This window comes from Fukomys damarensis, unplaced genomic scaffold, assembly GCF_012274545.1.
Source record: "Fukomys damarensis isolate Sample0158 unplaced genomic scaffold, DMR_v1.0_HiC HiC_scaffold_26, whole genome shotgun sequence".
In the NCBI taxonomy this organism is placed as follows: domain Eukaryota; kingdom Metazoa; phylum Chordata; class Mammalia; order Rodentia; family Bathyergidae; genus Fukomys; species Fukomys damarensis.
The window spans coordinates 20,917,181-20,941,471 of NW_022900938.1; the positions used below are offsets into that span (position 1 = coordinate 20,917,181).

At 33.3% G+C, this 24,291-nt stretch overlaps 1 protein-coding gene across 1 annotated transcript in view; it reads left to right on the forward strand.

The window, feature by feature from the left end:
* The window catches only part of Atf2 (activating transcription factor 2), an 88,762-nt gene that overhangs the window by 26,458 nt on the left and 38,013 nt on the right, over window positions 1-24,291 (forward strand). The window contains 5 exon segments of the mRNA XM_033756322.1: window positions 5,537-5,611; window positions 6,883-6,952; window positions 18,482-18,578; window positions 21,780-21,898; window positions 22,057-22,185. Coding sequence (XP_033612213.1) covers window positions 5,580-5,611; window positions 6,883-6,952; window positions 18,482-18,578; window positions 21,780-21,898; window positions 22,057-22,185 — 447 coding nt within the window. The 5' untranslated portion in view covers window positions 5,537-5,579.

Sequence of the window (24,291 nt, forward strand, 5' to 3'; positions counted from 1 at the left end):
CAGTCTCCAGCTGATGGGCAAATGGGCTGTTTCCAAGTTTTAGCTATTACAAACTGTGCTGCTATAAACATAGGTGCGCATATATCACAGTGATATGATTCTTTTAATTCTTTTGGAAAGATACCCAGCAGAGGGATGACCTAGAGGGAACCTCTAGTCCCAGATCTTTGAGGTATCTCCATATTGATTTCCATAGTGGTTGCACCAGTCTGCACTCCCACCAACAATGTAGAAGGGTTCCTTTCTCCCCTTTTTGTGGGAATTTTGCCTTAACCTTCATTTTACTTTATGCTCACAAGTTAATGTATTTTGGCAATTTACTTAATTGGTGACATTGGTATTGGTTAACATAGCATAGCTCTAGCTATGGAGTTAAGATTGTGAGGTTTTATCTAACTTATACCATAATTTGTACATCAGTAAAATGGGAATAATGAAGTATACCTCATGGAGTTTTTAGAAGAGAAATAGTGTTCAATGTGGAATAATTATTCCTCGTCCTAGTTATGAAATCTTTTTATTGGAATCATATTACTGTATATTTTCAGTATCTTTAAACTGTCATCAATACTATCTTTCTGAGATATTATAGCCTCTGTTAAATAATGGTAATGAAGAATCAGAAGTCTGAAGTAATGTTACTTTTTAAGCCATCTCTCCTGCGCATTATTTGTGTTTTAAAGAATAACAGCAGCTGCCATTTGAGTTCTTACTATAAGCAAATCATTGAGCTTATCTTTTATTCAGTATTCCATTTTACATCAAATAACTAGTATACATATTATTCTCATTTACTAAACTTCACAGTGCTAAAAATGAAAGCTTAGGCTGTAAAAACCAAAATACTCTCTATTTGATGTGAACTATGTTTTTAAAAAATATAATCATATTTCTTCTGGTATTGCTGCTATAGATGGCCTTTTATTCCATTTTAGGATCTATACTAATGTTGTCTTTTCCACCTCACATACCAAGGCCTCAACACTTTATAAACATTAAAGGAATCGTAAAGTAGTCTTAGTTCTCTGATACCTGTGGTAGCTAGTGTTCAACCTCAGCACAAATCCTACACAATTCTATTTTCACCTGTCATGAAGCCTTAGGATGGAAGTATTTAGTTTCCTGGGAATTAGGAAAGTTACTTCTTAATCCTTTATAATATTTGAACTTCAAGTTACCCTAATTTAGTTACTATCTTTAATAAAAAAATCATCTCATTACCCTTTCCCAATTAAAATATCTAGTCCTTCAAAATCTAGCATAAGTTTACAGACTTTTTACAGTAAAATTCAGTTTTTACATCTATCAGAAGTAAATGTGTACCTACACATTTTTAAGTTGCAGTTACTTTGGGGGTAATAATTCAACATTAGACCCTAGTATAGTGGCACACACCCGTAATCCCAGCCCAGGAGGCTGAAGCAGGAGGATCACCACGAATTTGAGGCCAACCTGGGATACATAGTGCATTCAACTGTAGCCTGAACTACAAAGCAAGACCCAGTTTCAGGAAAAAAATAATGACTTAATAGCAATAATTCAACAGTAGTTCTGCACTTGCTGTAAGCAAGATACTTTATAGATATAAGGATATATGAACTGCTTTACGTTAATAACAATGGTCATAGAATTGCAAATGCAATTTTATCAGGTATATGCTGAATTGGGGAATGCTGAGGTTCGAACTCAAGACCTTGCGCTTTCAAGGCAGGAGTGGTGCCTCTGTGCTAAATCCCCAGCCCATTTATGCTAAATAAATATTGTGCTAGACATTTTACATGTACTATTTGTAGTGCTTAGGACTGTTTTATAGTTTGATTAAACTAAAGCTCAAGGAAGTTTAGAATTTGCACAAGATTACGAGGGGTACAACCATGCTGTGATTTTTTTGTTTTGATTTTTGATTTGTTGTTGTTGTGATTCTTCAGGTATAGTTAGGATGGGGAGGAAGAAATGTAGAGATTATGTAATAGATTATATTCCAGAACCTAATATGGGTGCTGTAAGCAAAGTACAAGCAACACAGAAAGTTTCATAAAAGAAATTTCAGTTTGGGTTATGGTGGAGGTAGCACAAAGGAAGAATTTGAACTGAGTCTTGATTGTATACTGTCAAAGAAGACAGACATTCATCTGAGAGGGCATATTTTAGATTGAAGATGAGAATATATAAGTTGAGGGTCATTTTCAAAGGATGGCAGACAGTTTAATAGTTTTAAATGGCTGTAGTAATGGAAGGAGCACTTAGTAAGAGGTGAGTTTAGAAACAAGAGGTGGCTCAGATTGTGTCTCTCATAGTCTACAGAAAGCCTTTAAAAAGTTAAATCTAGTAAGATTTAATCAATGGATAATCACACTTCTCTTTAAAGCATTCGGGAGTTTTGCTGCTTAATTCAGAGTTGTAGGAAATGAAAGTCCTGAGTTGGATGCCTTGATTCCAATTGTGAGCTCCATCACTGTCTGTCTTTTTTTTTCCTTGTTTTTGTCTTTTGTTTTTCTGGTCAGTACCAGGGATCAAACTGAGGACCTTGTACTTGTGAGGCAGGCACAGTGCCACCGAACTATATCCCTGGCCCTCTTTTTGGTTTTTTTGTTTTGTTTTGTTTTTGTTTTTTGAGACAGGATCCCACTTTGTTTTTCAGGCTCACCCTGAATTCACTATGTAGGCTTCCAAATCATAATGATCCTGCCTCTGCCTCCTAAGTGCTAAGATTACAGGCATGTGCCACCACGCCTGGCTTCCATCACTATTTTGGAAGCTCCATGAAGGCAGTTTTCTAAATTTTATTATAGAGTACCAAGCACAAAGTAGACACTCAAATATTTTTTGGCAAAATAAGAAAGGGGAACTTTGGTGGTATTAAGTCATGAGAACAAAAGTAAAAGCATCTTAGAGTAAGAGAGATGAGAGAAACCAAAGAAGCTGACTTGTTTTAAATTTTACTGAGAACTCTCCTCTCTACTCTGACATTAGATGCTTGCTCTAGAGTAGAGTGATTAGCGTTGGGGGATTTAGCTCATCAACACAGCACCTGCCTGGCAGGCACAAGGTCTTGAGTTCAATCCCTGGTACAAAAAAAAAAAAAAAAAAAAAAAAAAAGGGGGGGAAAAAAAAAAAAATAAAAAAAAAAAAAAAAAAAAAAAAAAAAAAGAGTGGAGTGATACATTAACAATTTGTATCTGCTGTCATGCATTTTCCCAGAAGAATACACTGTGGGTGGGAGTGCAGACTGGTGCAACAGCTATGGAAATCAATATGGAGATACCTCAAAGAACTAGGATTAGACCCAGCTATCCCTCTGCTGGGTATCTTTCTAAAAGAATCATACCACAGTGATATATGTGCACCCATGTTTATAGCTGCACAGTTCATAATATCTAAAACTTGGAAAGAACCCAGATGCCCATCAAATGAAGACTGGATAAAGAAGATGTGTTTTTTCTATAAAATGGAGTACTACTCAGCCATAAAGAATGAGAAACAAATATTTATAGCTAAATGGATGCACATTGAAGCTATACTCTTAAGTGAAATAAATAGGACACACTTGAGTAAATACTGAATAATTTATTTGGTGTGAAAAACTAAAAGTGTAAATAAGGTTCAAATGGTATAATTGAGAGTGTGAAATAGGAAGAAAATGGCTAAAAGGGAAGTGGGAAGGGGAGGGGAAAGGAAATAAGGGAAAAGAAAAAAATGTGGAAAATGAAAAAAAAAAGGAAACAAAGTCTTTGTAAATAGGGAAGGGTGAAGTGCGTGAAGGGAGGGCAGAGGGTATTGGGAAAAAAACAAGAACCAAGATACATCATGTAAAGGTACAAGATCCCAATGATAAATGTTAATTGTACTGTTTGCTTTAAATGTACCAATAAACTTAATGGGGGAAGAAAGAGCTAACACTTCAGCCTCCCAGAGAAATTGTTATCATTTGTTTCAAACGCATTGAACTGTTCTGTTTATAGCTACTTCAACTAGGTATTAGAAAATGATAGTGGGGCAAGGGAATTTTGTATTGATTGGCCAGGAAATAGGCTGTGTATGTAAGGAATTTAAGAAAGCAGAGAGATTTGCAGTGGTGGGAGTGTGGAAAAGATTAGGGAGCGGTACCAAGGGTTACTCTTTAGAATGTCTTCTGTGGCAGTAGATTGGTTCCTTCCCTACCTCTATACTCTTGTGGGTGGTTTTGTGTTGTTTTGTGAGTTTTGTTTGTTTGTTTGTTTGTTTGTTTGAGACAGGATCTCATTATATTGCCTAGTCTTCTGGCCCTGAACACCTAGGCTCAAGTGATCCTTTTGCCTCAGCTTCCCTAGTGCTGGGACTGAAGGCACTTGCCACCATGCCTAGCTAGTAATGTCATAGTATTTTAACTTCTCTGTAGTCTTGCCATATTAATTGAAATTCTGTGTTTCTTTTTCTGCAGCTAGACTGAAAGTTTTCTTGAGTGCAGGCTAACAGCTGTTTACTGATTTTTATTTTTGTGTCTGTATATAGTTAATGCTTAAATGTTTCTTGAGCTTTACTGAAGGAGGCACTGATTTAGGTATCTAACCCAAAGATAGTTTCTTGCCTTCACTGAGCTCATATTCTACTAGTGATGACAAAAGCATAATTATTATAGATTTCCTTTGTATTCTAGTGCTCTTTTCCCTCTCCTCACAGGCAGCATTGGATCTGAATGGAGGAATGGAACTCTACCAGATACTAAGTTTTGCCTGGGGCAAGGGAAGAACATTTCTTCTTCCTTTATCCTATATCAAGTTTCTCTTTACTGTAGGTCTCACTCCTGTGTCTAGTTATATATTTCAGCACAGGACTTATCCCATTTTTCTGAGCAAGACATTCTCAAAATCATATTTATAAGCAAAGTTGTGAAATATAATTTTCTTGTATGTACCACTGACTTACTTAGAATATAGTTTACTGTATTTCCCTCTAGATGGAATTTTAGTAGTATAAGATAAACTATTGGCAAAGTTAGTATATGTTCTGCCAAAGTGAACACACTATTGGCAAAGTTTAAAAACAGTCCCTGACCTTGCTAGTTTCAATATGCTATACTCATCATTAAGCTAATACCAGATAAGTAAGTTGTAAATTTGTGGAAAAGTAATAGGTTAACTACTTTCTAGGACAAATAAATTTAGACAAATGAGACTGAGAATTTGACTGCCATTGAGTACATTTTTAAAAATTAAAAATTTCCTGAGTACAAATTTTGAAATACTAGATCTTGTTTTTCTTGTCAGGCTTTAAAAGTGTGAATTTTGGCTCTTTTAATCACTGACCTTCAACCATAGCCATTAGGCCTGAATTAAATGTTTCTTCTTTTAACCTCTTTGGTGGAATTGGATGTATTAATACCTATGGTTAGGATATTTCCATGAGTGCTCATATTTCAGGAGCAGTACTTTATTATGAATATTCTTAGCAGAGTTTTGAATGACTGTCATGTTACAAGAAGTAATTGAGTGCTTTTATTTTCAACTGTTTCAAAACTATTTTTAATAGTTTAATTTGAAACCACTTTGTTTTTCAGTATCCTGGCCATGAAAAAGAGGACATGATAAGTTGTTTAACTTATGAAATTCAAGTTACATGTGAAAGCTGCCAGGTAAATGCATAATATTTGTTTTATTTAACCATTTTTTATATTTTAAATTATCGTGGACTCTTTCTATTAGATAAATATTTTACCTTCTTTGTATAAATAAGAACCACTTACTAATATGTAGTTTAACTGAACACTCTTGTATTTTTAAATTATCAAATTAAGTACATCAAGGGCAACTTACTTTCTGGTCCCACTTCTGTCTCTCTTAAGCAGAAGCTATCTTTCCCTCAATAAACTTTTCCTACTTAAAAAAAACAAAACAAAACAAATTAAGTACATCAAAACCTACTCAATTCCAAATAAAATTAGTCCCATGAGATGTTCTACAAAAAAGTGTTCAACTTGCAGTGGCCAAAAAGCCATATTCTGAGTCTTGCTAGACATTTTACTTGACTGTGTTAAAGATTCTGAGAAGTCCAGCAAAAAAAGTATACTTGAGCATCTTCCAGATTTATTTGGTCATATACTTTTCTTCTGTAGTTACATGTTACAGAATTGTTCATTGAAATACTCATTGTATATAATTTCTAGAAATAAAAGCAAAAACAAGAACCACAAGTTTATAGAAAGAATACTTGAAATTTTAAGAGGAAATTAAAAAGCAAGCAAGCAATTTTGACTTGATAATGTCTTTTTATAGTTGTTTTGTTTGAATCAAGATACATAAATATCAACTATACTTTGGTTAATTTATTTATTAAATCTCTTTTAGTCTGAAACAGTTTTGCCTCCCTCTGCTCTTCTTTTTTCCCCTATGACATTTATTTGTTGAAAAGACTGAGTAATTTATCCTTTATTTTGATTTTACTGACTGCTTCTGGTGAAGAAGTATTTAGGACTGGAAATAAAATTTTTGCTGCATTATCTCCAGAACTATACAGTATGATCCTTGAAAGACTGCATTTTATCTGCTGATTTAATTTTTTGATTGAGTGAAATTTGTTCATTTCACCATAATTTCTTTAAACTGTTGAACAGAAAAGAGCCTGATGGCAATCTTCCTGAACTATTTCCTTTAATGTAAAATCTGCATGTTACATGTTTTTGTCTACTCTCCTAAGAAAGTGGTAGAGTTTAAATGTGAGCAAGTGTTTTATTGTACATTCAGATAGGAAAGCTAGTAAGTTTGATGGAAATCAAATCTTGAGCTTTATATTTTAAATATATAGTTTAAAAACTAAGAAGTAAAGCAATTTTTACAATTAAAAAAGTTTAAAAACTAAAAATATGTTTTGTAAAGTGTTTTGCCGTTTCTTCATGGTTTATTCTAGGCAATACAAGGACCTGTGGAATATGAGTGATGACAAACCCTTTCTATGCACTGCCCCTGGATGTGGCCAGGTAATATATCAATTACTTTAAAGTCATTTTGTATATTCTTGTTTATTAAAATATTGATGACAGAATATGTTGTTGTTAAATGGATTTCTTAATATTTCATAACATTTTAGAGTTAGAATGCAAATATCTCAGAAAACTTCTGGAAAGCAATTCTTTTTCTTCAACAGCACACCTCAGTTTTAGAAAATATAGTGTAATGAGAGGAGGGCAGTATTTTGTAATGGAAAGATGAAAACCTTGGTCAAAAATCCAGGATTTAAAAGTACATTAATTGATCATTGGTTGAAAATCATTAGTAAAATGCCTAATTAAGAATCAGGCGTACAGTGCTTGCTTTGGCAACACATATACTAAAAATCAGGCATACATTGTCTTATATAAGAGTTGTTTTACATATTGAACTTTTATAAAACTGATTATTTACCTCTTACAGTATCACTAATGTAGTAATGTCTAATATCCTCAGTATTGAGCATGTGTGGAAGCAATTTTAGAAACTAGAATCTCACCCTTTTATTAGATCATTAAATTATTAATCTGTTATAATTTTCATAATCTTAAAATTACTAGATAGTAAAGAAGAAAATAAATTTAAATGTGTAATAAAATTACAAGTACTAAAACTATATAGACTATAACTCGAAGCATTAAAGTATTCCATTGGTTCTCATTTATTTTCTTTAAATTGAGATATAATAAATTATAATTACAGTATATAATTTGATATTTATATTACTTACATTTTATATTTGAACACATAAAATAGTCATGACAGTCAAGATATTATGAATATGCTTATTGCTTTCAAAAGTATCCTCTCGTCCATTTGTAACTCCTCTTACCTTATCAATTTTCTGTCACTAGATTGATTTGCAACTTCTAGAATTTTATATAAATGGAATTATATGGTATATAAATTTGGCTATTTCATAATTTATGATTTATCAATTGTCTTACTCTTATTTTCTGTTGCTATAAGGATACTGGGTAGTTATAAAGAAAAGAGATTTATTTAGCTCATGATCCTCGAGGCTGGGAGACCAAGGTTAAGGGGCCAAATCTAGTGAGAGCCTCCTGCTAGGAGGGACTTTCTGCAGAATGGCTAGGCATTGCTGCATATTACGTAGCAAGACAAAGTAAGTTTGCTCTCTTGGGTCTCTCTTCTTCTTGTAAAGCAAGTTGTATCATGTGGAACCTACCTTCATGACTTTATCTAACCCTAAACCTCCCCAAAGCCCAGCCTCCAGATACCATTAACATATGATATTAAGAATTGTTTCTAACACATGAATTCCTAGAGATACACCCAAACCGCAGTATACATGATACACAATCAGTATAGTTCATTTCTTTTCATTATTACACAGTTTTTACATTCACCTGTTAATAGACATTTTGGTTATTCCCAGTTTTTAGTTATTACACACAGCTGATGTGAATATCTGTGTACAAGTATTTTTCATGATCACTAATACAACTGGTATGAATGTTTGTATACCTATATTTTATTTCTCTGAGATTATTACCCAGAAGTGTAAAGATAGAATCCTGTAATAGAAACATGTTTAACCTTTTTAGGAAATTATGAAACTGCTTTCCAAAGTAGATGTGTCCCTTTACGTTCCCATCAGCAGTTTATTAAGAAGTTTATGCCATATCTTTGTCAGCCTTTTAAATTTTACTCAGCTTGTACTTGTATAGAGTAATATCTCATTGTGGTTTAAATTGTGTTTCTTGGATGACTCATGAAAAGGTAAACACTTTTTCAAAATGCATTTATTAACCATTTGTATGCTTTATTTTTATCAATTATCTTTTCAAAACTTTTGCCTGTTTTTTAAAAATTGGGTTGCCTTTTACTTATTGGTTTGTAGCAGTTCTTTATATATTCTGGATACTTGTCTTTTATCAAATATTTTTCAAGTCTGTGGTTTGCATCTTAATTTTCATAATAGTGTCCCTTGATACATACAGGTTTTTAACTTCAATAAAGTCAGATATATTAATTTTTCTCTTTTATGGTTTTTTTGCTTTCTGTGACCAAAGAAACTTTGATTGCCCTTAGGTCACAAAGATACTCTTTATGTTTTCCCCTAAAACCTTGTTTTTTCATTTAGGGCCTCTGTGCCATCTTGAATTAATTTTTGTATGATGTGAAGTAGGTAAGAGTTGAAGCTAACTTTTTAAAAAAGATACAGCTTTTCAGGCAATCTAGCTTTGCATCAAAAAGATTTTTCTTTTTCCAATGAATTGTTTTGGTTCCTTTATGAAAAATCAAGAGAGTATATAGTTATGATCCCTTTCTGGGCTTTGCTATCTGTTTCATTCAGCAGTGTCAGCTTTTTTGCTATTACCACATTAATCTTGCTTGCTTTAGCTTCATAGTAGCATTGTAGTCTAGTCAGATGAGCTCTCCATTTAGTTCTCTTTTTTAAAGATTGTTTTGGTTTGTCTTTTAATTTTTAGTGATTCTGATGGACATGTGGTATCTCATGATGTAATTTACTTTCTTTCTGATATTGAGCAAGGTAAAGAAGAGAGTTATCAGGTTTGATATTATTTTAAATAGGTTGGTCAAGAAATGCATTTCTAGTAAAGTGACAGTCGAACCAAAGACATGAAAAAATTATGAGTGCATGCTTTATATGTATTTCTATTGGTGTTAGAGGATATAATGATCAATGAGGAGCAGGATAAGAAAATAATCAGAAATGGGAAAAAGAAGATAATATTCTGTAGGGCTTTATAGACTATGTGATAAAGTGTTTAGGTTTTATTCACAGAACCTTTAGAAGCCATTCCTTAGTTAAGTAAAGTGGAAACAGGAAGTCTAGATGCCAGCAGCAGTCCAGATGAGAAGTGGAATACGGGTTTTGGGCTAGGTAGTGTTAATGAACATAGAAATAGACTGACAGAGCATCTGTTTTGGAGATATAGGGGATATACTTTTTTTTTAATAAAGTAGAGACCTAAAAAAAGTGCAATTCTCAGAATCCTTTATTGCTGGGATTCTGAATATGACTTTAGGTTTCACTAACCAGATTTAGTCTTTTTGCTAAATCAGATTTAGTTTCACTTCATAGATTTAGTGCTAAGTTAAATGGAGAGACAGGTGGTATTATTCAAGTCATCCATTTTGCTGGTTTGTATTGAATACACACAATATCATTTGTACTCTCTGGATTATAGCTGTGTTAGCTTTCTGTCACTATAAAAAAAATACCTGTGATACCAACTTTAAAAGAAGAAAATTATATTTTGGTTCACAGTTTCGGAGGTTCCAGTTCTTGATTAGCCTTGTTGCTTTGGGCTTGTGAAAGGTAGCAATTTTTGGTAATAATGGGAGGCAAAGCAAAAGCATTCACATCCTGAGTCAGGAAATGGAGAAAGAAGAAGGTGCTAGAGTCTCACAGTCCCCTTCACAAGACACTGGAACTGATTTAAGCACCTCCTTCAAGCCCCACCTCTGAAAGGTTCCACTACTCCCAGTAGTGCTGCTCTGAAAGCCAAGCTTTTAACACTTGGGTTTTTGAAGGACAGTCAAGATCCTAACTATAGAAACAGCTAATACAGTTGTTTCTAGAACCCGTTTTTGGACAGTGACCAGTTTTACTATGTTTCAGGAGTTATTCTTAGAGACCCTACCTCAAACAGCCCTTGCCTAATGCCTTGTCCTAATTCTCTTCTGCTTAAAATGATTACAATGGTATCTGTTATTTGGATTGACATGCCCTTTTTTTTTTCTATTTTAGTTTTTTGAGATGGGGTCTTAGTATGTGATCTAGGCTGGTCTTGTACTCACTATCTAACCCAGGCTGGCCTCAAACTCATGGCAATCCTCCTGCCTCAGCCTCCTGAGTGCTGGGATTACAGGCGTGCACCACCACACCTGACTTGATATACCATTTTTAATAAAAAGCATTATGTTTAAATTTATTTAAATAGAAGGAAAACCAATTGCAAAACATTAGAATATATGTACCATAAGAGATTGTTTCTTTAAAGAACTCTCTAATAATAAAGAAATAATATATGAAAAGTACTAACAAGTTAGAATTATGTTTTAGACTTCCCACTATGAAAAAATATGGCATTCATTCTTTTTACACCTTCTTTTGGGGGAGTGATACCTGGGATCAAATTTGGGACCTTGCGCTTGTGAGGCAGGCAGCAGAACCACTGAGCTAAATCCTTGGCACTTACACCTCCCTTTTTATATCCTTTGCTGTCTGATAATTATTCTGTTATTACATTGTGAAGGTTTATCATACTTATTTATTGTCTTATAATCATTTCTCATATCTATTAAAATAATAATGAAGAATAAGAACAAAACTTTTGGGGACTCCCGTATTAACAGTCATAAAGAGGGTGAAGGTGTAGCACGGGGAAGCTAAGACAGGAGCCAGGAAAATTGTATGTTGAAAGACAAGTAGAAAATATCTTTCAAAGTTAGGAGGAAAATGTAGTCATTTTGTGATAAGGGAATTCAGTCTTTACTACTGGGTTTAGGAATAATAAAGATTTTTGAATAGTTGGATTTTTGGATAAGAGTAGCTTCAGTAAAACAGTAGGGACAACTGTGTGGTTGGAGTTGGTTGGAAACAGAATGAGAACTGGAAGTGGAGTCATTGTAAGACAGATAACTTCTTGAAGTGTAGCTTGAAGGAAGCAAGAGTGTGACACGTAGCTGGAGACAGATGTAGGATTGAAGATAGAGCTTGCTTGTTTTGCATTTCAAGATGGGAATATTATAGTGTATTTGTCATTGCAGAGAGAAGGGACTGTTGGAGGAATGGGGTCCTGAAATAGGAGAAGAGAATGGCACCCATAACTCAAGTGGCAGGACTGGCCTCAGATTGAACCTTGAACAGTTTGTTTATAGTAATTCAGATTGAAGAGAGGGGAAGAGATGTGGAAGATTTGAATAGCATATCAAAATTTAAATGTACAAGCATATTTTTGAACAAAAGATAATACCTTTTGAGGCAAGGGCACATGCTTTTAAATAGCTTGAGGGGTGGCAGTTTTTAATCCTTTGTATTACTTAAGACACAGGTTAACACAAAGCTTCAGCATAAGGTAATATTTGTCTCTTGTGTAATTATCCAAAAGTAGAAGTTCTAGAAGTCCTCAACATGTTTTCTCTCCATGAGGCTGTTCTCAGATGCTGTCATGAAGCCCTTACCAGTAATAAGGGAACAGAAAAAGAAGCAGGGCATACACATCCCCACCATTTTAGCGTCATTAACTGGAAATAATGCATACATACTTTTCACTCATTCCTTTTGACCAGGGTTCAGTCACTTGGCTACCTAACTGCAAAGGAACCTAGAAAACTGTTCAGGGTGGCTAAGTGCTCACCTAAAATTCAAAACTTTACTGTTAAAGGAAAAAGAGAAATAGGTATTGGAAGACAACTACCAGTCCTTGTCATAGTTTTCAGAGATAGGTTTAAATTTGGAGACGTAGTAGTCATATGAAACCTGAGACTAGTTAAGCTAATTTTAAAGTTTAAGTTACCAAGGTCTGGAGTTTAGTTAATACGAATGTATTAATGTTGGTTTCTTCGTTTTGACCAATCTACCACAGTAATGTAAGAAGAAAACATTGACAAGTCAAGAAGTTTGTAGGAGCTCTCTATGCTGTCTTTTCTACTTTTCTATAAATTTAATGATTTTCTAAAATGTAAGTTTTGTCTATGGTCATAACCCTGAATGCACCTGATCTCATCTAAAATATAAATTTTATTTAAAACTAATAAAAAAACACTGCACCTCAGAAATATACACAGCCATACAAAAGTTAGCTGTGAATCACAGTATAGGGCTTCCAAATATTTATTACTTACCATATATTTTACTTATCTGTACCCCAACTTTTCTCAGAGGATTTGAGGAATTAAAGGTTCATATAGTAGTCATAGTAATGAAAACATTTATGATAATAGAATTGTTTAAATTTAGCCAGTCACTAGTCCTAAGAACTTTATGTTTATTGTCATTTAATCCTTGCAACATCCTTATGAAGTGAATGCTATTAACCTCATTTTACGGGCGAGTGACTAAACTTGAGATAAAATGCTGAACCCTTGTGAGTCACACAGCTAGAAAGTATTAGAGCTGGGATTGAACCCAAGCTTACTCTTGTGTAACATATGTATTAGAGATTCCCAAAATCATGCTTAGATGTCAAGAGATGATTATTTGAATGCAGAACTTTGTATATGTGTATTTTTTTCTTGACATTTAAAAAATGTTTTTTTTTGTTTGTTTTGGTACCGGGGATCAAACTTGGGTCATTGCGCTTGCAAGGCAGGCACCGGAACCACTGAGCTAAATCCCCAGCCCCAAAAAATGCTTTTAAAGCCAGGAGTTGTGGCATATGCCTGTAAGCCTGGGAGTCAGGAGGATCATGAATTTGAGGCTAGCCTGCACTGTGTAGTGAGACCTGTCTCAAAACAACAGGAACAGAAAATTTTCTATTTCCTGTAAGGGATGGAGGGGGAGAAAGTGAAGGCAGAGGGAAGAGGTTGTAAAAAGAATTAAGATGTGTCATGCACATGTACCAACTCCCCACAATGAATTTAATCATTATGTACTGTAAACATGTACTAATAAAAATTTTTTTTAAATCCTAGGGCTACAAATAAAGTTAAGGTAAAAATAACATAGAAAATATTGACAAGTTTAAAAGGACAAATAAAATCTAAAGAGAATTTTGGTTAATAATTTGGTGCATTTCTTAAATCCTGCCTCCCTTTCATTCAAACAAAACTAAGATCATACTGTACTCTTTTGTATTCTATTTATATTTGTATGGCATTAGATTTATTATAAGCTTACTGTATTAATTGAAAATATTATGATTGCAGTATTCTTTTGCTAGAGCATATACCATAGTTTATCCATTCTCCTATTATGAACTTTTAAACTAATTCCAGTACTATCAGAAGTATTTGGTGAATATATTTCTATGTAACCCGTTGTGTACATCTCTCATTCATTTCTTAAAATACATTTTTAGAACTAGAATTACTAGATCAAAATGTATACATTTTCAGATATTTTGCCCCCGCAAAATTTTTTGGTACCAGGGATTGAACTCAGGACCTTGTGTTTGCAAGGCAGGTGGTGGCACCACTGAGCTAAATCCCCAACCCTTCCCAGAATTTTTCAAAAGATAAATCAGTTTTTAATTCTCACTAATGGTAACTTTTCAGAATGAGCACTCCAATTTAAGTGTTATATAATTTTTGGCCTATATTTGTTCCCTAAGACACTTAAATAATCTCGTGTTATGATTACTGGTATGGTAACTTTGACTATTACCTAAGAAAATTTATTTACTTTTAATAAGAAAATTAAAAGAATGTGAAAAGGCAATCTGCTCAAAATGTATTCACTAGGAAAAGTTTCATATAAAGTGTATTTCAAGAAATATTTATAAAATAACTAGAATTACATTCTAAAATTTTTTGCAAAAACTATGGGAACTGCTTCCCATTTAAACTGAAAGGTGCACTCTAAAAACAAGTTTTTCAGAAATACAATATTGCTACAATACCAACATAAAATTCATATAATTTTCTTCTAAGCAATTCAAATGCTATGATTATGCACAATTCAAAAATGCTATGGTTATGCACAAAAACACATGTATTTTGTTGGTATAAGAACCTGAGCATTGTATTGTAGCCCACTAAAAAATGGGAACTGCAAGGAAGAAAGGTTTTTCTGGCTAGGTCCGCTGGTGCAAATAGTAACCATCTTTCTTAAAAGGTTAGAGAGGCCAGGTGTAGTGGTGGTGCATGCCTATAATCTCAACTGCTCAGGAAGCTGAGGCAAGAGGATAAGAGACCTGTCTGAAAGTTAGGAAAACAGACAGTAAGAAAGGGAGAGGGGAACAAGCCAAACATGTAGCTCAGTGGTAGAGCACCCCTGGGTTTAATCCCTCGTAGAGGAAAAAAAGGTTAAAGACAATGGGTAACTTGAGTCATCTGCTTCCATAACAAATTAACGTAAGCAATTAATTTCTAGGAACTGTTTCTACTCTTAAAATTTATGAGAAAGTCACTCTATGTTTTTATATTCACTTTCATTCATGATATTCTTTTATTCCTATTTAACATATTCACTAGGCTCCAATAAATTTTCAAGTCATCAGGGCAACAGCTCATTCTACTATTTCACTAGAGATACTGATTTAGTAGTAGAAAGTTGCTAATTGTTGAACATTTACCTCCACTGACACTGTAGACTAAATATAGTATGAATCTATACCTCCTTTGTAAACCACCTTATAGTGTATAAATGTTTCACTAAAGAAATAATTTTCAATGAGAACAACACTAATAAAATGGAAGAGTGTCAATGTGATATAAATCTTTCATTAAATTATCATTTACTAAATTTACTGCAGTCCCATCTGAAGTACATAATAGGAGCATATTACAAAAGATTGAATAGCAAGAGACTTTAGTTAAGTTCTGTGCTAATATCTCTAGGTTTCTCTCTGAAGAAGTATATCAACAAAATATTTTAAATTTTAAATTTTTTTTGTTTTTTGTTTTTGTTTTTGTTTTGGTACCGGGGATCGAACTCGGGTCCTTGTGCTTGCGAGGCAGGTTGCGGAACCACTGAGCTAAATCCCTGGCCCTGAAATTTTAAATTTGTATCTTAAGTGTGTTAGCTAAAATTAAAGTTTGGAATGTCATTGGTTACTGGCGAGAAAAAATCATTTGCACTACTACCACTATATTGGTGCTTTTAAAACCTTCAACTTCCTAGAAAATAGTATTTCAATCTAAAATGAGACTGTATCATTGCTGTCCTAAGTAAAATTGCAATGGATGCTGATGTTAACCAGGTTATATTTTGATCAGTAACAATAGTGAGACTCTTTAAATTTAAAACATAAAGGGGGCTGGAAGTAGCTCATTACAGAGAACTTGGTTCCAATCCCCAGTTCTCTTTCATATATCTGGCCTCTGTCTGCTCAGGATCAAACCTAGGGCCTTGTACATAGCAGGCAAGCACTGTACCACTGAGCTGCGCCTCTTGCAGCTCCAGTTGCTCTTTAATTTAAATATTTGTGGTCAAAATAATCCAATCAGAGTATACTATTTGAATAAAATTCCTAGGAGAAAACTTTTCAAGTTCTTTTTTTATTATTATTAATTTATTTATTTATTTTGTCAACTTTGCAATTTAAAAGCCTAGCGCCTATACCAAAATGAATTCATTCACAAATGTTTAATGAAAAGTGACATTGTAAAGTTATTTGGAGCATAAAGTGAATCTTCCTTTAAAGTATAAAAAGCAATAAAATAATGTTGGTAAGTTCTTCAGATAAGTTCTTTCTCCAAGGACTTCATTACTCCACAGCCAGTCAAAGCACCACTTCTTATTCCCCCAAATTTGGCAGTGATTCTTATAAAATAATGGGGAAAAATAGCACCTGAGAAAGGGAGAGCTGGGTGTGATCCCAGTGCGTATAGATGATGCCCTCAGTGCTGAATAGTCAGTGGATGAATAGGGAAGGGATAGAAGTACTATTATTGGGTCTGTTTCCTTCAGTGAGAATACAGGCAGGTTCTGTAGAAAGGTAATAAAACCTATTGGTGTGTGAAACAATCTAGAGACAGTAATAAAATACAGACAAAGTAAATTAAAGCTTAATTCATTTTAATGAACTGTGGTTATGGGTGGATTTTTTGTTATTTTAATTTGGTTTTTCAGTACTGGGCATTGAACTCAGGACCTTCACACTGAGCTTTATCTCTGGCCCTTATTTTATGTTCAGTCTGAGTTATATCCCCAGCCCCTTTTTAAAATTAAGACATGATCTTTGTAAGTTGCCCAGGTTGGGCTCAAATTTGCAATCCTCTTGCTTCACTTTCTAGGAGTGCTGGGATTTTAGGTATGTGTCACCACACCCAGCATGGATGGTTCTTTTGTTTATTTTTTATTTTTGATCATTGTTTTTCTCCTGTTACTGATCTGTAAAATTCAATTCTTATATTGTAAGAATTTTGTTCTTTCAGTTAGCATTTATTGAGTACTTTATGTCAAATTTGGAGGATAATAGTAGGAGGCCTGCCTACTTAAAAGGACAGCTATGAAAATATCAGTTTAATATTGTGATAGGTGCTGTTACCAAAGTGTTGTGCATACTATAATGGAAACAGTGGGATTTTAACCTCTAAGAGCAAATGGGCTTTTATCATTTTTTTGAAATACAGAATAAGAATAAATTGGAAAAATATTTCATTGTTTTAAGATTATCCTGAAGCTCATACTACATTATGGAAGGACAGAGAATTGGTTAAGAGAAGGAGATCACAAGAGAAAGGATTCATTTTGATAGTTTGGGCAAACCAAGTTCAAGTACATATAATTTAAATATCCCTCTTGTAAAGTTATAGACTAAAAAATAGTTTAAATCAGATAATTTAAAATTTTTAAATTATTACTCTGAAGCCGGGCGTGGTGGCACATGCCTGTAATCCCAGCACTCAGGAGACTGAGGCAGGAGGATCCCTGTGAGTTCGAGACCAGCCTGGGCTGCACAGTGAGTTTCAGGTCAATCTCAACTACATAGTGAGACCCTGTCTCAAAAAACAAAAACAAAACAAAACAAAAAAATTATTACTCTGAACAAGGAAGTAGGCAAAATGCTCTGAAATAAGAAAAAGTAGATGCTTCCTATTTTCAATTATAAATAAGGAACATCTTCATAAAGGCTGGTTGCTAGACACAGATATTTAAACAATCCATTTATTATTTTGTAATCATAAATGTCTCCTGTGGCATGCAGAATTTAATGAAGTTATATATAGGAAAAAGTGTTATAGCTTCAAAGATATTTTTGCTTGTGGTGCCACAGCCTGCCTCACCAGCGCAGGGTCCTGAGTTTGATCCCCTGGTACAAAAAAAAAAATTTTTTTTAAATAACTGATAAATGTTTTATTTTTAAATGAATTCATTTATTGCATTGGTTGCTATTTCTTTGCTGGACTATAGCCAAAGAATTCTTTTTTATGAATGGTAACTTAAAGCTTGATTTAGTTTTTAATTTGTCCAGGAGTAATATTTTTTAAAGGAAATTTTCCTTTAAAAAGTGGTAAGTAGCCATAGTTTTAGGTAAATATAATGCTTTCTTCAAAAGTCCTTGTACCATGGAATATATATTTGTACTCCAGTAGGACAAAAAAATTTAATACTGATCTGTTTTTATTATCCAAATAAAATTTATATAAAGTTTCTTTGTCTTACGTTTAGTTTTTGAATGCTGTCAAATGAGTTACGTAATATTGTGATATATTTGTGTTATTTCTTGGGAAATGGGTTTTCTATGATTATTTGAACCTAGTATGCTTATCTATACTAACAGATTCTTTTATAGTTTACAAATTGCTATTTCACTGTTAATGGTGGTTTTACATGTTGTGGAAATGAATTTCCTTATCATTTTACTTACTTGATCAAATTGAAAATCTTAACTATATTTTAAAACTTTTTGCCACAGCGTTTTACCAACGAGGATCATTTGGCTGTCCATAAACATAAACATGAGATGACACTGAAATTTGGTCCAGCACGTAATGACAGTGTCATTGTGGCTGGTTAGTATATGCTTTTATTAATAGCTTATATACATATTTCACCTGGAATGTGCACAGTTTTTGTGTATTCTCTGTAAATATTATAGTCTGGTGATCTTCCAATGACTTCATTTACAGTAAATGTTGGCAACATGTATTTTACCCATTACATTTCCATGTTTCTTTTTGATCATTCATTTTACTTTATTGTATGGTTTTCAAATATAGATTTCATTGTTTTATGGAAGTTAATTAGAACCCTGGGAACATTCATACCATCTACAAAGTTTACATTTAATTGATAATTGAACTAATATAGTGTTTAGTCCATGTTTCTTTTAGCTCTCTCTACCTGAGTGACAAGACTGTATGAAGATAGGAAATGATCAAGCTCCTCTTGTTAGTGTAATTAGCAGACTTGTTCATTAGAATTTTGTTATACTGCATGTATATTTTTTCTCAGAGTCAACATTTTTATTAGTAAAATGCTGTCAATAAAGGACACCTAAATTCAGTCATTGCTTTTTTGTGTGTGAACCCTGTAGCCGTACAGTATCATCTAAACAGATGATAATTTTTCATATTTGAAAAGAGAAAGCTGATTTGTATATTGGTTATTGTTCCATGCTGTATTAGCTCCCTGTTCTGGTGTTTAAATATATACTAAATATATGTACAGGCATATCTGTGTATATGTATACAGACATATTATGTATATTTTAAGTACATTTGTATATTTTCTGCATAAGCATTGTGATAAAAAAAGTTTTATATAAAGTTTAGGCCTTTTTACCATAATCACAAATTTGTATATCATAAATATTCCAATAAACTCTAGATTCTTTTCTCTTATAAAGCTTAGCTTACAATAGTTTCAATTCTGAAACTCTACCTATTGTATTATTAATATTTACAGATTATTATTCTGTAGAGATCAAATTGTCATATACAGTGCTTCAGATCGATGATAAGAACAGTACTGGATGATTGTTCCAGTATAAAAATTTTGTAATAAAGAAATTAGAGGAGGTAGCTAGAAGTTGGTAATTTATTAAAAGCAATTCATGTAGGAGAACTTTCAACGTATCTTCAATTCTGTAAGTAAAAGGAAGCAAAGAAGAGTAAGGTATACCATTCTTTGGAATATTAACGCATCCTAAATTTAGAGCTAGAACCAGGAAAAGAGAGGGAAAAGGGGCAAACAAACAAAATAACAGCAAACTGGAAAAGCTGTCTCCTTGAAAGTCTTTGTTCCGCTGAAACTTCCTGCCTTACAGAATCCTCTGTTTTACAGGGTTTCTCTGTGTAGTTCAGACTGGCCATGAACTCCCTCTGTAGCCCAAGTTGGTCTCAGATTTGCCATGATCCTCCTGCCTCAGCCTTCCAAGTGCTGAGATTGCAGGCATGTGCCACCATACACAGCATCTGTGTAAATTTTTAATTTACAAAGTGTTTTAAAAGTTAGTTTCAATTTGAATATAATACAGATTAGGACACATTCAAACATAGTACCTTAAACATTTTTATACTAACATGTTGATAAATAGTTTAATATTACTCTATAAATAAAATGCATGATGTATGTAGAATATATTTGATGATCAATAGCCATATTCAATCTGCATGTTAAACTGTTGTACCTATTTTCTCAAGTATTGATGGTTCCATTAATTGGCAAAGTGGTTTATACCTATATGTTTTATCACTTTTTCCTACAGCTAGTGTAAGTTAAGAACCCCCTAATAAACTTACATAAATCCTTTGAGTGTGAATAGAAGAGCCAAATTTATATTTGACCTACTAATTTAGTCATGAGGGATTTATGGTGACACATGAACATGAGACCCATACTATATGATTTTGGAGGTCTTTGGGGTGTTAGGAGTTGGTATATATTGCAGATTAATAGATAAAATCATACAATGGAATCCCTGTAGTAATCTTGGTATTACTAATACCATCTAAGACTGGCCTTGTGTAATGTGTGTGACAAGCAGGTGATTTTTATGTTAAGTATATTTATATATAATAAAAATTTTAGGGATCTGGGTATACATGTGAGGGACAAAGATAATGTCCACTGTGGGAACACAGTAGTTAACAATTAGAGGAGTTTTAATTTCACAAAATATTTTGATTATTTTACCTTCAACAAGGAATTATCCTAATATGGTACTTGTATTTATTTTATGCTAAATTCCTGATTTAACTTACAAAACTGATGCTCTAAAATACATAAAATGTATATAAAATTTGAATATACTTCCAACTATAGAGTGAATAAATAGCCTTGAAAATAATAAGAATAGGACTAGGGATGTAGCTCAGTGGCGCCACACTTGCCTGGCAAGTGTAAGGTCCTGAGTTCAATTCCCGGTACCAGAAGAAAAAAATAAAATAGTAAAAATAAATGGACAAAATTTATAAATTTGCTGTTTTTCATTCAACATGAACCTCAACTGGCATTTGTTCATTAGGCAATGCGTGACCATTCAGTACGTGTCTTAATATGTATAACACGAATGTATATTTGAGTATAGTTTAAATATTTTCAGTTGTAAGAAAGTAGAGTTGACTTTTCCTCTACTGTTTAGAAATTAAGCTAGAACATTCTTTCACCGTGATTCTTGTATTTCTCTCGTATCAGTCTGATAAGATGCATACAATTTAAAAATTAGAAGATAGGAAGGTTTTGTTTTTCAGGTCTTTTAACTTTCTTTTCTTCGTAGTATTTTAATCTACCCACTAAAGACTGTTTTATCTTAAGCTTGCTTTTATCTTAATTATAAACACCTTAAAGGGCAATTTAAAACAGACATACATGCTTTTATTATAGTTTTCCCCAAATTGCATGTATTCAAAAATAACCATAATGTTTAATAAATGTAAAGTTTTTAAAATTCTTATCAGTGTGTTAGATATTGATAATAGTTTACCTCTTGAGTAGACTATGTTTATGCCACTCTACTCAGAGGAGGAGTGGATTGAGGAACAAAAATGATTTCTTTCATACTTTTTATCATTCATAAAGTTGGAGGAAATATCTTGTAGTGCATCAAAAACTTAACCAAATTTTGTTTGCTTTAAAGGAAGAGGTCTTTCCAAAGAGAGAATTAACAACTGACTGAACCAGTTCTTCTAATTTGTTAATTAACTAACTATACTTTAGAGCCTTTACATGATATCAAAAAGTAACCACACAGATTTAAATGTTTATTTCAGATCAGACCCCAACACCAACAAGATTCTTGAAAAACTGTGAAGAAGTGGGTTTGTTTAATGAGTTGGCAAGTCCATTTGAGAATGAATTCAAGAAGGCTTCAGAAGATGACATTAAAAAAGTATGTTATTAACCCATGAAATTAAAAAAAACCCATGAAATTAAAAAATATATATATGGATGGAAAAGCAATGATAGTTTGCATTTCCCACTTCTTCATTTACACATACTGATTGGCTGCTTTTGAACTTCTAACATTTTCTTCATTGTTTGTTACAGATGGCTCTAGACTTGTCCCCTCTTGCAACACCCATCATAAGAAGCAAAATTGAGGAACCTTCTGTTGTAGAAACAACTCACCAGGATAGCCCTTTACCTCATCCAGAGTCTACTACCAGTGATGAAAAGGTTAGAAATACGTTTTTATGAAATACAAAGGGGGGAAATTGGTACCTCAAGTAAAATTTACTTAATCTCCATAAAATATCAATATATTACATTTTACATAATTCAGTGTCAGCTTATATAGTTTTGTGTATAAAAACTTGTGAATTCTCAAATATTTCAGAACATCCCTCTGTCATAAATAAATATACCTGAAAATTATAAGGACAGTCATTTTAGAAGAATCTGTTATTTTAAAACAAACGTATAAATTATAAATTTAACTTAATTTTTAATTTTAGCTACTTTTATATAATGACAACTTAATGAAGAAACTACAACTAAAAAATTGACCAATGATTATTTAGACTGTTAAAGCTTAAAGAACTAGTCATACCTAGTTACCAGCAACTAAAATTATGATGGGGAAGACATCAGATAGTCTGGTAACCTGAGGTTATTTGAGCTATGTTATGCATTTGTAACATTATTACAGGTACTTCCTGGTTACTCTTTCATTCATAATCATATAGAATGAACTCATGTTTATTTGGTAGCTCCATGTGGGACACATTGAAGGGACAGATAATGGCGATATTCTGTTTTAGATTATGTTATTCTTAAACTGTAACATACTGATGGACATCAGCCATGGTAGAAAGGCTAGAAATAAGGAAATACAGCCATGTATTACTTAATGACAGAGATACATTCTGAAAAATGCATCAGTAGACTCAACCTTGTACAAACATTTTACACTTACACAAACCTGTGGAACAGTGGACTACACACTTCTACTCTCTGAGATAGCCTAATTCTCCTAGGCTATAAGCTTGTACAAATGTTACTGTACTAAATATTATCAGCAGTTGTTACACATGGTTAAGAACTTATATATCTAAGCCTAGAAAAAGTACAGTAGAAACACAGTGTAAAAGTCATAAAAATATGTAAGTGCATTTGTATGGGGCAGTTATCATGAATGGAACCCACAGAACCAGAAGTAGTTCTGGATGAGTGTTGAATTAATATGAAGGCATGGGATATGACTGTATACTACTTCAGACTATATGTATATGGTTAAGCTATGCTGTATTTTTATTAAATTCTTCCTTTAATAATAAATTAACCCTTAGCTTACTGGAACTTTTTTTTTTTTTTTTTGGGTATCAGGGATTGAACTCAGGACCTTGCTTGTGCCTATAAGTCAGGTGGCGGCACCACTGAGCTAAATCCCTGGCCTTGGAACTTTTTAATTTATAAGCTTTTTATTTTTTTTAAACTTTTTGACTTTTATTATAACATTTGACTTGAAAGACAAACACAATGTATAGCTGTACAAACATGTTTTCTTTTTTGTGTCCTTATTCTTTGTTTCTATTGGAAATTTTTTCTTTTTAAACTTTTGTTAAAAAGTAAGACACATGGACCAGAGATTTAGCCCAGTGGTGCCACCGCCTGCCTCATAAGCGCAAGGTCCGGTTCAATTCCCGGTGCCAAAACAAAAACACAGGCGCACACATTAGCCTAGACAGACACAATCAGAATCACTTATATCAGTCTTCTACCTTCATATGTTGTTCAACTGGAGGCTGTCTGGGGCATTGTGGAACTCCATCTCCCATGATGACAGGCCTTCTCTTAGACTCTCCTGGAGTACCTGCCTGAGGCTCTTTTTGAGGATATGCAGCTTTCTTCAGAAATATGCTCATGGTGATTTGCTTGGTTTCTTTTTTGTCATACATTTTTCATAAGCAGATAATGTACCTTGAATATTCATCTCTAGTAGTGAAAACCTTTGGTGTAGGAGTCCATGTTTTCAAACTCTTAAGCAGCTTACTGAAGTCTGCAAAACCTGCTGACCCTCTCAATGTGAATTTTCCTGGGGTTCTTCTTTTTCTTCTGCAGTTTTCTTATCACCTGTCTCTTCTTGAAGTTTGTGTTCACTAAGCAATAGAATTTTTCTGTTTCATTATTATTTTACAGTATCACCATTGTGTTATACAGTGGTATATGAGTTCAGGTAAAGTAACTTTTTCAAGAATAAATGCTTTGATTTTAGTGATAGTTTGGGATTTTTTTCTTTTGTAGATTAAAAAAGTACATTCTCATTATGAAAAAAAAATTTTT